The sequence below is a fragment of the Schistocerca nitens genome, chromosome 5, assembly GCF_023898315.1.
Source record: "Schistocerca nitens isolate TAMUIC-IGC-003100 chromosome 5, iqSchNite1.1, whole genome shotgun sequence".
Classification (NCBI taxonomy): domain Eukaryota; kingdom Metazoa; phylum Arthropoda; class Insecta; order Orthoptera; family Acrididae; genus Schistocerca; species Schistocerca nitens.
Genome location: NC_064618.1, coordinates 134,011,054 through 134,026,843, shown reverse-complemented (window position 1 = coordinate 134,026,843; position 15,790 = coordinate 134,011,054). Strand labels below are relative to the sequence as shown.

The window sequence follows — 15,790 nt, the reverse complement described above, 5'->3', positions numbered from 1 at the left end:
TGATTTTCATGCACAGGAACTGATAAGAGCGCTTCCGCCCATAAGAATAACACAGGCGGAAGTTGCGTAATCTTGATTTTCGTGAAACACGGTCTAAGTAAAGTATATATAGCGGTGCCGGAGGCGCACAGCGCGTGAAACATTCTAAGTCCGCACACACACACACACACACACACACACACACACACACACACACACAAAGGCCACTGCCCTACGGTGTGGCTGGTAATATGTAGCAGTCTTCTTTCTGTGTGCCCTGTCTGCCAATCGACGCCTCCTCTTTGTGGTGAGTAGCAGACTACTGTGTTTCACTCTGTTGTTAAGCAAGTCACTATTATTTTTCTTTCTTTTCTACATATAGTAGCCACTTCCCCCAATTGTTTTAGAAATTCTGATGGAATGCCACCCATCGCTTCTGCTGTATTTGATCTCGAATTTTCCAGAGCTCTTCTAAATTATGGCTTTTACTAGATTTCATACGTCTTCCATATTAACTCTTAATTCCTTCTTCTATCAGACAAGTCCTCCCCCTTCATACAGACCTTCAGAGTACTCTTTCCTCCTATCCACTCTCTCCTCTGACTTTAACAAAATAACTCTTAATTTCTTCTTCTATCACATCAACAGACAAGTCTTCCCCCTTCATACAGACCTTCAGAGTACTCTTTCCTCCTATCCACTCTCTCCTCTGAGTTTAACAGTGGAATTCCCATTGAACTCCTAATGTCACCACCCTTGATTTTATTTTCACTGAAAGTTGTTCTTACTTTTCTATATTCTGAATCTGTTCTTCTAACACCTATTTCTTTTTTGATTTCTTTTCATTTTTCTTGCAGCCATTTCACCTCAGCTGCCCTGCACTTCCTATTTATTTCATTCCTGATGCATTATTACTGCTGCATTCCTGTCTTCCCCAGAACATTTTTGTACTTTGTACTATCTGCTTTCATTGAACAATTGAAGTATTTCTTCTGTTACCCAAGCTCTCTTCACAGTTACTTTCCTTGTACCTATGTTTGTCTGTCCAACATCTTTGATTGCCCTTTTTAGGGATACGCACTCCTCTTCATCTGAACTGCCTGCTTTGTTAAACCTTACAGCAGTATCCATATTCTTAGCTAACTTCAAACGCATGTCATCGTTCCTTAGTACTTCAGTATCCCCCTTCCTTCCACACTTACTGTTCTGGGTGATTCTCTTAAACTCCAGTCCACTGTTTATCATTACTATATTATGATCTGAGTCTATCCCTGCTCCTAGGTATGCCTTACAATCCAGTATCTGATTTTGGAATCTCTGCCTGATTATGATATAAGACAGCTGGAAGCTTCCCGTGCCTCTGGGTCTTTTCCAAGTATACCTCCCCCTCTCGTGATTCTTGGAACAAGAGTATTTGCTATTACCATCTGAAATTTGTTGTGGTACTCAATTAGTCTTTCTCCTCTCTTATTCCTAATGCCAATCACATATTCTCCTATAACCATTTCTTCTATTCCTTTCCCTACAACTGGGTTCCAGCCTCCCATGATTGATTTTCATCTTGTTGGTGTTGATTCTCTGTTGGATTTTATAAGAACAACCCTATTGCTGAGCAATTCACAATAGCACTCTCTGTCTTTGTTTCATATTCATGATGAATCTTACTCCCATTGTACCATTTTCTGCTGTTGTTAATATTACTGTATATTCGTCTGACCTGAAATCCTAATTTTCTTTTCATTTCACTTCACTGACCCCCTCCCCACTTTATATGGGTTGAGTCTTTGCATTTCCCTTTACAGATTTTTCTTGCTCTCCTACTACATTCAGACCTCTGACATTCCCTGCTTTGACTATTAGAATGTTATCCCTTTGTTGGTTATTCAAGCTCTTTCTCATAGTCACGTCCCCCTTGGCAGTTCCCTCCAGGAGAACCAAATGGGGGACTAATCCTTGCTAATGGAGAGATCATTGAGTCACTTTTTCAGTTACAGGTGAAATGTGCTGTGGATGTACCATAAGTGTCTTTAATACAGTGATTTACATTGCCCTCTATATCCTCATGCTGTTGATCATCGCTGATTCTTCCAGCCTGTAGGGGCTGCTTCCCACTCCAAAGGCAAGAGGGTACCCTGAACCTCTGTCCACTCCTCTGTTTTTTATAAAAGGCCATGGGCAGAAGAATGACAACTTCTTACACCAGGAGTCTTCAGCTACCTTTTGCTGATGCTTTTTATTCAGAATTTAAGCAGTGGCTGGGTTTGAACCAGGGATCCTTCAAGTTTTGAATACTAATAAAAGAAGCTATCCCCAAACTATGGGTGCAATAGGAATTTTCATGGAGAAAGTCCTACCCATTCATCTGCCTCCAGCATTAAAAGACTGAATGAATGTTTCATAAATGAATGTTAAACACACACATAAAAACTAAAGTAAAGTCTTAAAAATGACTTCATCCCTGAAAAATTTAATTCCCGTTTCTATACCCAGAATATTGGGGATTTCAGTTATTATGAATGACGAATAGCTCATAATGAATGAAAGATTACATGTCAGTAAATTCCAGGCATTACTATTAAAGTATGACAAAATGACATGAAGCAGCCATTCAACTGAGTGACAACACTACTTACATATGTACATATACTGTCTCATTAAGAAGGACAGCAATGGTGAGAGTTCTGCCTTGGAATTCTACCTTCCTTGCGAACAAAAAATCACTCTCCCATTTCCCACGTCACTTGGTTGCAAATACTCACAAACCTCAAATGACTGTTGCCAGTTGGCATTTACTTCAATATAACATACCAGGGTATGGCATTAACAATCCAAACATTGATAGGTATGGCATGAAGGCAATGATAAGTGCCAGATGGTTAGTGAGAGAATGACGACTTGGATGTGATGTGCTGAAATGGTAATGATGTGGATATGAGTGGCTCTCAGTCCCTTAGCAACCTCAAGAGCTGCCCATGTTTCCAAGCTTTGTTCCTGTCTCAGGTCCTGACATTCCTGATTTGCTGGTTTCGAAACATATGACAGGAAAGATAAAAATGGATTGCCAATATATTGTGTTGCTGTAGGAAAGGTGGGTGCCAGCGTCATGAGCAACTCAGTAAATCTAATGAAGTATAGGGCTTGTAACACTTGCCGCAGGGATGTGTTCTGTAGCACTTGCAGATTCCTTACAATATATGAAGCAGTATAGGCCCACTCGGATACATGTGTACTTCAAAATAAGGTGATATCATTTGAAACAATCTTCTCAGTTAATACACAGTGTAATTGTGGGAGACTCTTGGTTAGTGTCTTCAACAAAGTTTTCAGTTTAATGAAAGTAAATTTGGCCAGCTTTACAGATTTCATTCAATGACCTCCCATCCCCCCCCCCCCTTGTCCCCCTCCCAATCAGACTGTGTGTGTGTGTGTGTGTGTGTGTGTGTGTGTGTATCTCCTCTTACGCTATCTTTTAAATAGTGCATTTAAAATTGAAAACAAGAAGAAGACTGAAGGAGCCACATCTGGAGAGTAAGGAGCTGTGCAAAAACTTGGCTCTACACTTTTTTTGAATGAGAAGAGATGAATGAGGGTGAAGTGCAGTTGTGATGCAACTACCAGTCTCTTTACTTTGTATAGTTGCAGTCATTAGAGCGAAACTTGTTCGTACAGCTGATGATGGAGTTGATAATTCTCTTTTGTTATTGTTTCTCCTTCCAATGTTCAGGTATTGAAGAAGATACTTATATAATTGAATAGTTAAAAATTAATTGAAAAAGCTACTCACCAAGTGGCACATCACTCAAAAACCCCCAGTTAGGGGAAAACTATTGGATGGGATGAGAAAGAAAGTGTTGCCTTGTTACATCATCTGATAGGTCTCTGGTCTGGGGCATTGGGTGACTTTGCGATAAGTAATGTCTTTCCTTCTTGTCTCATCCAAAAAATCTCCCCTGATGCAAATAGGGTGACTTTTCCATAATACCATAACACTCCACATCTTCTACACCTCACCAGTTTAACATAAAAGTAATATACCAGCATTCTTCTATATTATTGCATTAGGAAATAGCATATAAATTTGAACAGAGCAACACAAATGTTTAGAAATTTAATAAACAGACTTTGAAAACAATATTATTAAAATGCCATAGTTATGGGACAAATAACCCAGAATTTGAATAACTGCACAGGTTATTCTGTTTCTGTTTTGCTGACTGGTGTCTGGCGTAAAGAACTGGCAGATGTTAGAGATAGAGGAATTAGCATTAATTTTTGCATTCTCTTTTGTAAACTCAGTATTAGCATGTTCCCTTAAATGGGTATAATAATTTGTCTACCACACTTGCCATTTCTATTTGTGCAACCACCTATTTCAATGTTTTCTAAACTTATGTAAATAAAGTAACTGATTTCTTCCATGACTAATGCTCCTGTTTAGTAGTTGGTTATCTGTATAAAATAGCCAAAACAATAGTGTGGCTCCTTGCGGCCTGTTTAAGAGGAAAATGTATTTAAATAACTCACAATGCATCTTGCAGTGATTATGATCATTCTCTCTCTCTCTCTCTCTCTCTCTCTCTCTCTCTCTCTCTCTCTCTCTTCCTTCCTCTCTTCCCCTTTTTTTTTTCCTTTTTTCCCTTCGAAAAGAATCCCATTGTTGAATCAGGACTCATTTTGTACTTCTGGAAGTTCAGCTGAGTTGTTGTTTCCATTTTATTCTCAATATTTCAGCAACGGAACTAGTCGTCTTCTGGTTGGAGCCCATGCAGCAAGAACACATAACAGCACAACTCACAGCACTTAAGAAGACTACCGTGTCGTTCATCAAAATATTGTGCATAAAATAGAAACAGCTCAGCTGAACATCCAGAAGTACTCCATCAATCAGTCACACCGAGAACACATGAGAGAGCACTCATTGTAATGAATTTAATTGGAGTGATATTTAATGTTTCACACTTTGTCTGTAATGTTAATCCTTCCTCACCTTGTGGTTTTCAATTGAAGTAAAACTTATTTGTAAATTTATTTACCAGTGCGTCAATACAGCTACTAATTCTGGATTTCTCTATTTTTTTCATGGCAGCTGCGTAAGTGTGTGAAAGACTTTCGCTTATGTGGTGAAATGTACTGGAAGCTCTACCAATCTGCTTTTGATGCTGATCCTGCATCTCTTGCAAATATTCAAATGTATCCTTCTGGAAGACTTCTCAATGGATTTGGCTGCATGAGAATTAGCATGTGAAAAAGGGAAAAATAAATAGCCCAGCTGAACTTACTAATACCAGATGTTAATTGTGTCACATAACATAATGATGATGTGGCGTGTCGCTTTGTATGTGCACAAACAGAAAGAGAATGGACTACTGACAATATTTCTTATGTGTCTGTATTAGTTTTTGGACTGTGGGTTGTGCTGACAGACAGACCTACTGCGTAGCCCTAGTCACAATTAGGTTGAAATGTGACAGTTTCATTGTGAATTGATGCCAATAAATGTGAATACGAAGTTTTAGATGTAACTTACTGTTTTGAGGGATGTCCTGAGATATAGTTAGGGTGAAGGGTGGCAGCATGATTGTGAATTGGTGAAGTAATATTGAATTCTTCAGTTAATCCTAAAATGTTCACTTAGTGGACATCATATCTATAACTTCCCTTGTTTATGATTTTTTGACACTCTGTTTTTATCACTATTTTAGGTGCTTATCTTTGTTATACACATTGTATGATTGTATTGTAAAAAGTTCACCATTCAGGAAATCTTTTGGTTAAAAGGTGTAACTAATAACTATCTTCTTTGTGTTCTCTTTAGCAATGCTCCTATTTCTCCTTAATGAATTACAGCTTGCAGCAGATGTGTGTGTTGATGGCACACACTTTGGAAAGAGTGTCACAAGCAACCTATCAAGAAGACCCTGTGCTTGACTTCAGGTCAGTACTTACAATGTGACTGTTCTTGCAATGTTACTTCATGTCTAAGTTTGCACATACTGTCTTGTGGCAGCCTGTCATTGGTATCCAGTGTTCAGTGTGATTCGGACAGTTGCCGCACGCAGCTGCAAGTTGGGCGCTGTCATGTGGTAAGTGCAAAAGTAGCTGTGATCATGGCTGTGCTGACTGTGAATCCCAGTGACTGTGAGGTGCAAGGTGTTGATTATTTTCTGCAGATGGAATATGTTAGACCCTGTGACGTTCACTGCAGACTTGTTACTAAAAGTGGTGCATGATGTCTAAGAATGGCAGAACAGATGTTTATGATGAAAAGAGATCTTGGCAACCCTCCATCATCACTGATGCACTGAAACAAAAGATGCATTGGATCATTCAAGAGAATTCATGATTCTCAATTAGCGATGTACATGAGCAATATCAAGAAGTGTATTGTTGAATTGTGCATAAAATTGTCACTCAGCACTTAGGGTACCACATAATTTGTGCATGGTGGGTGCCATGTGTGCTCACGGATGACCAGAAAACTGCTTGAGTGGGTGCTGCATTAGCATTGCTGGAGCATTAAGAAAACGTGAGCAACACATTCATCGACCAGATGGTTACAGGAAATGAAACGCGTGGATTACTCATAATACTGCACCCCCACCCCCCCAATGGAGTGACAGTCTATGGATTGGCGTCATGCCAAGTTGCCACAGAGGCCATGAAAGATCAAAAAAACTGCATGAACTCAAAAACTGATGGCCTTTGTATTCTGTATTCTGGGGCGTACTCATCGATATCATGCCCCATAACACAACAGTCAATAGTGATACATTCTGTGCTAGCCTCAAACCTCTTCATCTGACTGTACAGAACTGCCAAAGAGGCATGCTCTCACATGGAATTGTTCTGTTGCATGACAATGCACGTCTAGATACTGCCCAGCAGGCGCAAGCCTGGCTGCGTTAGAAATTTTGGTGGGACGCCTTCAAGCATTCTCCCTACAGTCTAGACCTGGGTCTGTCAAACTTTTTCCTGTTTCCAAACATAAAGGATCATTTTCCTAGAAAATACTTTACAAATGATGAAGACCTGAAGGATGCTGTTGTGACCTGGTTAAGTAGCCAGTCAGCCACATGATATGAAGAGGGTGTACACAAACTCGTGCCAAGGTAAGACAAGTACCTTAATATAAAAGGTGGCTGTGTGGAAAAATAGACAAAGTAAGTGATAAACAATGTATATTGAGCTTCTGCATTATTATTAAAGAATATCTTGATAATGGTAAAACATTCTTTACTTTCTGGATGGCTCTCTTAAAAATGAATATGCCCTTATTTGAGCAGTAGACTAGAATTTTTATGTTCTCTAATTTTTTCTTTGCAATTAGCACTTTTTTACTGTATAAATAATCTTTCGGCACATTGCATTTTGAAAGTTCCTGGCAGATTAAAACTGTGTGCCCGACCGAGACTCGAACTCGGGACCTTTGCCTTTCGCGGGCAAGTGTTCTACCATCTGAGCTACCGAAGCACGACTCACGCCCGGTACTCACAGCTTTACTTCTGCCAGTATCTCGTCTCCTACCTTCCAAACTTCACAGAAGCTCTTCTGCGAACCTTGCAGAACTAGCACTCCTGAAAGAAAGGATACTGCGGAGACATGGCTTAGCCACAGCCTGGGGGATGTTTCCAGAATGAGATTTTCACTCTGCAGCGGAGTGTGCGCTGATATGAAACTTCCTGGCAGATTAAAACTGTGTGCCCAACCGAGACTCGAACTCGGGACCTTAGCCTTTCGCGGGCAAGTGCTCTACCATCTGAGCTATCGAAGCACGACTCACGCCCGGTACTTACAGCTTTACTTCTGCCAGTATCTCGTCTCCTACCTTCCAGGCTGTGGCTAAGCCATGTCTCTGCAGTATCCTTTCTTTCAGGAGGGCTAGTTCTGCAAGGTTCGCAGAAGAGCTTCTGTAAAGTTTGTAAGGTAGGAGACGAGATACTGGCAGAAGTAAAGCTGTGAGTACCGGGCGTGAGTCGTGCTTCGGTAGCTCAGATGGTAGAGCACTTGCCCGCGAAAGGCAAAGGTCCCGAATTCGAGTCTCGGTCGGGCACACAACACAGTTTTAATCTGCCAGGAAGTTTCATATCAGCGCACACTCCGCTGCAGAGTGAAAATCTCATTCTGGAAACATCCCCCAGGCTGTGGCTAAGCCATGTCTCCGCAGTATCCTTTCTTTCAGGAGTGCTAGTTCTGCAAGGTTCGCAGAAGAGCTTCTGTGAAGTTTGTAAGGTAGGAGACGAGATACTGGCAGAAGTAAAGCTGTGAGTACCGGGCGTGAGTCGTGCTTCGGTAGCTCAGATGGTAGAGCACTTGCCCGCGAAAGGCAAAGGTCCCGAGTTCGAGTCTCGGTCGGGCACACAGTTGTAATCTGCCAGGTAGTTTCATATCAGCGCACACTCCGCTGCAGAGTGAAAATCTCATTCTGGAAACATCCCCCAGGCTGTGGCTAAGCCATGTCTCCGCAATATCCTTTCTTTCAGGAGTGCTAGTTCTGCAAGGTTTGCAGAAGAGCTTCTGTGAAGTTTGTAAGGTAGGAGACGAGATACTGGCAGAAGTAAAGCTGTGAGTACCGGGCGTGAGTCATGCTTCGGTAGCTCAGATGGTAGAACACTTGCCCGCGAAAGGCAAAGGTCCCGAGTTCGAGTCTCGGTCGGGCTCACAGTTTTAATCTGCCAGGAAGTTTCAAGTATAAGTATGGTACAAATGTTACATTGCCTACACAAATTCTGTGATAAGTTGATATCTTAGACTAAAACTAGTTGCAGAAATAAATAATAATATTATTAAAACAGTAGCTTTGGTGACCATGATTTTGTTTCTTAAATTACAAATGGTTCAAGAAAAATGGTATGTCATTTAGTATCAAGCAGCAAATGAGTGTTACAGCTTTAATACAAACTTTACTACAATTAATAACATGCTAGATATACAGAAAAGTGATAATTATTCCTGTTAATTGCAGGTAAACTGTGTTTAATCTTTGTGGCCAGTTGAGGCTGTGAGACAAAGTTAGACTAGAGCCAAGATATCTGCCTTTCAAAGACTGCATGCTAATGTTCCTGAAACCCAAGCACTTCTCATGAACCAAAGCTCCAATGTGCCACTTGCTTTCCCATGTGTTTTTATTTGTACTTTTCTGTTCAATTGATCAGAAACATAATAAAATGATTAGATACTCCCCAAAGAAGAAACTATGAGAATCAAGAGAGATCTATAGTTGTGATATATTTGTGAAACTTCAGTCACTTATTTGTATCACTGTTAGAAATATCTCACAAGAATCCTCCTCCCCCTCCCCTTTGTCTGTGTGGTTTGGCCTTCTATGATATCTCTAAATTGGTGATACTTAATTTAAATACTAAGTAAAGCATTGGAGGGTATGGTATACTGATAGTTTCAGGAATAAAAATGTTAAAATGCCTACAAGAGGAACACACACACACACACACACACACACACACTCTTGTACAGCTACTGTTTGCTGGCTGAATACACACTGTGGATTGTGTAAGCTACAGTGACATTCTAGATGGCACTAAATAGCAAGTATATTTGGACATTCATCAAGCAATGACTGAATTCACATTGGTGCGGTGAGGGTTCCCGAGCTAAGCATTGTCTCAGTGAACATTGTTAATCACTATAGGTGAGTATTACTCCCTACAGAAAAGTGAGACAGGCAAGACAATAACCTCAGTTTACTTTGTAATGCTATAAATGTTTTATTGTGTTCTGCTGTCCATTCAGAGGGTACACCTTTTTCTCACAACATCTTTAAGGTAGATGCTTGTAACCATATAGGCTCAATTATATATCATAATTATGTTTTGCAAAGCTTAGTTAGGAAGTGTGTGCAAATATCCATCAGTGAAAGTCTCATCCCCAGGTAGTTCAGCTAGTAGTGGAGATGGTGAGAATCAGTGATGCATTGTGGACTTAAAATACTGACTCAAGTGAAGAATTAGATTTGGCTTTTGAATGAAAACTAGGGCATTGCCCTCGGGTTTGAAGATATGGATTCAGTGAACCCCAGCATCCGTAGTTTGTTGACTTCTTCCTTGTCTGGTGACTTTAAAAGTGAATGGTATAGGATGAGCACAGCAAACTTTGGCTGCAGCCATTTGTTTTAAGGTTATAAGTGCTTTATCAACTGTTACATAAAGTTATTCCAGCAATATGCACAGTTTACACATGTACAACAAAATGATGCACTGCTGTACTTCTTTAATGAAGTCTGGGACTACCCCAAGGATAGATTACAAGGTCACTGGACAGATTAAGCTGGTCCTATCACATAGTCAACTCATTCCCTGAACATAACAGCCTTTGATTTTTATGCATGTGGATTTATCAAGGATACAGTTTTCTTACACCATCATGAACAGCTACAGTCACTGAGTCCTGAACAAGAATTTATGTCACAGACAAAATAGTTAAATCTGATATGCTGCAACAACTTTGGGAGAATCTGTAACCCAAGGACTTTATGAATTTTGCAAGGTGATGTAGTGTTAACAAATTCTTTGCACTGTCGCATTAAATTTATGTAAAATTCCAAAGTCATGGAAGCACACTATTCTTTCTGCTATTGCACTGGCTTCTCTTGTGTCAGACGTATCACATTTAAGCTTTTGTGAATGACATGGCTGAATAGACTGTTATGGAGATGAACAGCATGCTGCCTGGCATTGGATCTCTTACATAAAAATATATTTCCAAATACGGTGTTACAGTTAACAGAAATATCTATTTTTTTATATCTAGCAATATTTTCATCATGCATTTTGAACTGCTTTCAGTGATAGCATATATCAGCAGAGCAACCTGGAAACACAGCAACTGGTAAAGCGTTGTCAGCAGGCGAGTGCTTTAGCCCAGCAGTTACCACAAGCAGAAGGACCTAAAGTAATCAGCCACCAGGCAAGTTTGGATTTGTTTTGCGTATCCACTTCACACTAACTACATGTTACTTACATTTTTGGTAAACTATTGATGTAGTGCTTAGATATTTGCTTCAGTCACTGTTGGATCAAGCCACTGTAGACTTCTCAGCATATAATTAGCACATTTTACATGGTAATGATAAGTCCTGATGCACGTAAACAAGCCTGAGAAATTCCTTGCATTGTACCAGCAAAATACACTGTGCTAGAACTGTATCTCAACTGATGTGGGGAGTTGTGTTGCGTAGAGTGGTGAGGGGAGAAGGAGGGTGGGGAGTGGGAGAGATGGTGGTGGTGGACAGGCAGCAGGTGCATGGGGTAGGAATGCAAAACAAGCACATGCACCTGAGAGTTGATGCAGTGCACGATCACAGTGATGTGAAGGAATGGATTCAGAGGGCAGGCAGAACAGAGGAAGAGAAGACAGTGGCAAAGAGGTTGTGGGTGTAGAGTAAGTAAAATCAAAGTCCTGGGGCAGGGGTAGAGGTGGACGTGGAGCATACAGCTAGCAGAGATTGAATCTAGGAGGATTACGGGATCAGAGGATGTGTAGAAAATAGCCTTGCGAGGAGGGGAGGGGGGAATCCAGATGTCAGTCTGCGAAGAAGCCATTGAAGTCAAGCACGTTGTGTTCAGCAGCATGTTCTGAAACTGGGTGGTCAACTCTGCTCTTGGCCACAGGTGGGCTGTGGCCATTCAAGTGAACAGACAGCTAGTTGTTTGCCACACTCTGCAGAAATTGCAGCATAACTGGTATGCGACATGACTGTTTTCACATGTGATGCTGTCTCTGATAGGATAAGATAAGCCTCAGTTGGGAACGGAGTAGGATGTGCTGGGTGGGTGTGTCGAACAAGTCTTGCACATGAGTCTTTCACAGGAGTATGACCCATGTGGCACATGGCACCTTAACAAAGGCATGTACATGGACAGTAAAAGATGTTCCAAGAATGAAGAAATCAGTCGAAAAGAGAATCTGAAATAGAAAAAGGCAGTTATTCAAGACAAAGCTTGAGTTTCAAACTAACAGCAATTGGAATATTGTAAAATAAGCCGTATTGAACAGAACTATCGACATATATCTCTGAGTGTATGTCAGCATTTACAATGAAATTTTGTTAAGACAAATAATTGAAAACAGTAGTAGATTCAATAAAAATTATTATAATTATAACAACATTAACTGGATAGTCCTCACATTTCACCAGTTTCAGTGGCTGATGGCAGAGTAACCAGTAATAAAGAAAAAAGTATAGAAGCATTCAAAAATTTACGTTAATGTTTGTATAGTTCAAGAAGAGAATCCTGGATACAGGTTCATGAAAGACATGACTTTCTGGAAGTCATTCCAGTTAAGGTGCATAGAGCCATTTGAGCTATTAGGAAAGGAACAATGCCTATAGGTAACGGCATTTCAATAGAAATTGTTTAAACTGGGTGAAAAATAATTCAACAGAAAGTAGAGGAAAACAATTCCCCAAAACTGGAACAATCCTGTAATTGCACTGTAACACAACAAACAATACATAAGAAAGTACTGATCTATTACCCTTCTCTCCGCAATGTACAGGATATTCAGCAAAATTATTACCAATATATAGAAAAAGTATTTTGTTTAAACAGTGGAAAGTCCAGGATGGAATAACAATAATATTATGAAAAGGATATATAGAGGAAATGCTGAGCCGCAGAGAGACACAGTGAAAAGACACTATATATTTAAGCTTTTGGCCAAAATATCTTCTTCTGAAGGAGGCAACACATTGAGCACCAAACCCTCCTTTTCAAAACTTTTAGTTTAATCAGTCACAGCTAATAGCTGGCGTTAGAAATGGATACAGGTGCAACAGACCATTGCAAGTCATAAATGAAGTTATAAAGTAAAGCAATGGATATGAATACCACATTGTTGAGGTTACTTAGATTAAAGTTTTGTCTCAGTTTCAACAATAACAGCAACAACCCTTGAGAAGCAAGACTGAATGATATACACCTTAATGCTCAGTGTCTATTACACTTCATTAGGATATTGGGAAAATTAAAACTAATAGGAGGAGTAGGCATGCTTACAAAACTATTCTCAGCAGTCCTACTGGGTGTTTGCTAGTCCTTCAACTGGGGAAATGGAGAAGTAATGTATATAAATGAAACATATCAGAAAAACTTTCATTTTGCTGAAGACATTGTATCTTTGCTTTTAGCACAGATAAAGCCCAGTTGTGAGTGGAAGAATGTAATAGAGGAAGTTTGAGAGAAGGCATGAAATAAATTTCAATAAGATAAAAATAATGTATGATCAGCATATCAAGAAGAAAATAATAAAAATTAGCAATAAATTTGATCTGTATTAAACGCAGTTAAAGAAGAGTAGAAATGAGACAGTGTTTTTATTAAACTCAGTATAGTTTTAAAAATCAAAATTCCGCTGTCAAATTAAGATTCCTGTGACTCTGAAATGGTATTGTGTATAACCCATTTTTACTTATGGCAGTAAGACATGGACTTTCGATGTTAAAACCATTCAAAAATTTGAAGAGGGGTGAATTACTGATAGAAAGAAAAAAAAAGATAAGTGGACCAATGAAGAAATTAGAGAGAATAATGTAAGTATGATTGAAATGGAAGTGGGTAAGACTTGTCACCAGGTGAACAATGGTAGTAATGACTGAAACGGGAATAAATAAGACATGCCACCTGGTGAACAGATGGTAGATGGATCAAGAAATATGTTTAAGGGACTCCAGGACATAAGAAAAGACAAAGACTACAACCTGATGTAAAGTGTCACAATCAAAACAGAAGGCAGAAACATAATATTCAAGTAGACCTTGCCTCCATGTCTAAGGTTGAAGAGCAGAGTTATATACTCAGGTACTGAGTTCTCTTCAAGAAGCTACCATCTAAAAGGAGGTACCGCTCAATGTGTAGTCAAGGCTTTTAGCAGTCTGTAGGCATAGGAACAAGATCGAAAACAGTGCCGAGCTTTTCTTCAGCATTAACAAATACAAAGCATAAATGCGCATGGCACGCATTCTGCTGCATTGTGGGTACCTCCTTCTGTTCCTTGATCATTACCGACATAAGTATTAAGCTACCAACAGAAGATAAACTGCAGCTATTTTATGTAGCTGAGGTAGTAGCAGCTTTGTTTTTCCCCCAAATAGCAACTTTCTTGCTAATGTACTAGGCTACATATCAGTGGAAGAAGAAAAAAACGATGCTAAGCAGTATGGTGACAGGTCATTATCAATACAAATTACAGATTAAGTTGTATCTTGGCTCTTACACATCCCAGAAGGTTTTCGTCCTTGGTGGGGCCAATAGAGCACAATGGATTAATTGCATTATTAATTAATCAATCAGTTAATCAAAAAGTCACTCAGTACGTATGCTATTTTCGTGTCAGACCAAGAACTGTTCAACTTGCACTGTAAGATGTATTTCAGATCCAGTCTTCACTACTTACACGTAGTTATATGTGTCTCTTTATTTGCAGCATGTGGAGATTCTTCTGCGTCAGGTAGAAGTGCTGTCTCAGACACCACTTTATATTCCACGGTTTTTCTTCCAAGTGTTGCAGTCTACTAGTGTGAAGGTATGTGGATTAATTTGTCACTTGAATTATTAAGTATATTTCTTGTAGCATTTCAGACTGATTTTTTAACCTAATCACTATTACAAAATGTTGACACTGTTTAACACTACGCATATTTATGGTCATTAGTATATAAGTAAAAATTGTACTACATCTATGTGGATATGTTAGTGTTTTATAAATTCCTCCCTTTAATTTCTGGTATCTACTGTTGTTACTTTAAAGTAAGTATAATGTTTTCTATGACAATGTATGGGTTAATAAGGAATATGGTTATTCCTAACCGCCATATATGTTTGGCAGTAATATGACATACAAAAGCTCAGTTGGCAGTCTGTACAGTTCTATGTTGTGTGTTTAGCTAACTGCTCTGTGCTGTTGATACACAATTTGAGTGAGACTGCAACTCCTGAGGCAGCTGTAAACTCTGCAGGCATGAAATTCTTCAGAGTTGTAGACCGTATCATGCTGTAAAATGATGTACCGAAGTTTGATATATCCTGATGAGAAGTACTTGTTGTTGTTATTGTTGTTGTTGTTGTTGTGGTCTTCAGTCCTGAGACTGGTTTGATGCAGCTCTCCATGCTACTCTATCCTGTGCAAGCTTCTTCATCTCCCAGTACCTACTGCAACCTACATCCTTCTGAATCTGCTTAGTGTATTCATCTCTTGGTCTCCCTCTACGATTTTTACCCTCCACACTGCCCTCCAATGCTAAATTTGTGATCCCTTGATGCCTCAAAACATGTCCTACCAACCGATCCATTCTTCTAGTCAAGTTGTGCCACAAACTTCTCTTCTCCCCAATCCTATTCAATACCTCCTCATTAGTTACGTGATCTACCCACCTTATCTTCAGCATTCTTCTGTAGCACCACATTTCGAAAGCTTCTATTCTCTTCTTGTCCAAACTGGTTATCGTCCATGTTTCACTTCCATACGTGGCTACACTCCATACAAATACTTTCAGAAACGACTTCCTGACACTTAAATCTATACTCGATGTTAACAAATTTCTCTTCTTCAGAAACGATTTCCTTGCCATTGCCAGTCTACATTTTATATCCTCTCTACTTCGACCATCATCAGTTATTTTACTCCCTAAATAGCAAAACTCCTTTACTACTTTAAGTGTCTCATTTCCTAATCTAATCCCCTCAGCATCACCCGATTTAATTTGACTACATTCCATTATCCTCGTTTTGCTTTTGTTGATGTTCATCTTATATCCTCCTTTCAAGACACTGTCCATTCCGTTCAACTGCTCTTCCAA

The 15,790-nt window shown here is 39.6% G+C and overlaps 1 protein-coding gene and 1 long non-coding RNA gene across 3 annotated transcripts in view; one reads left to right on the top strand and one right to left on the bottom strand.

Moving 5' to 3' along the window:
* LOC126259411 (uncharacterized) overlaps positions 1-15,790 on the bottom strand; it is a 59,092-nt gene that overhangs the window by 2,773 nt on the left and 40,529 nt on the right. The window lies entirely within an intron of this gene.
* The window catches only part of LOC126259409 (integrator complex subunit 7), a 177,650-nt gene that overhangs the window by 122,747 nt on the left and 39,113 nt on the right, over positions 1-15,790 (top strand). Inside the window, 4 exon segments of the mRNA XM_049956186.1 lie at positions 5,066-5,169; positions 5,827-5,913; positions 10,779-10,899; positions 14,419-14,517. Of these exon segments, the coding sequence (XP_049812143.1) occupies positions 5,066-5,169; positions 5,827-5,913; positions 10,779-10,899; positions 14,419-14,517 (411 nt within the window).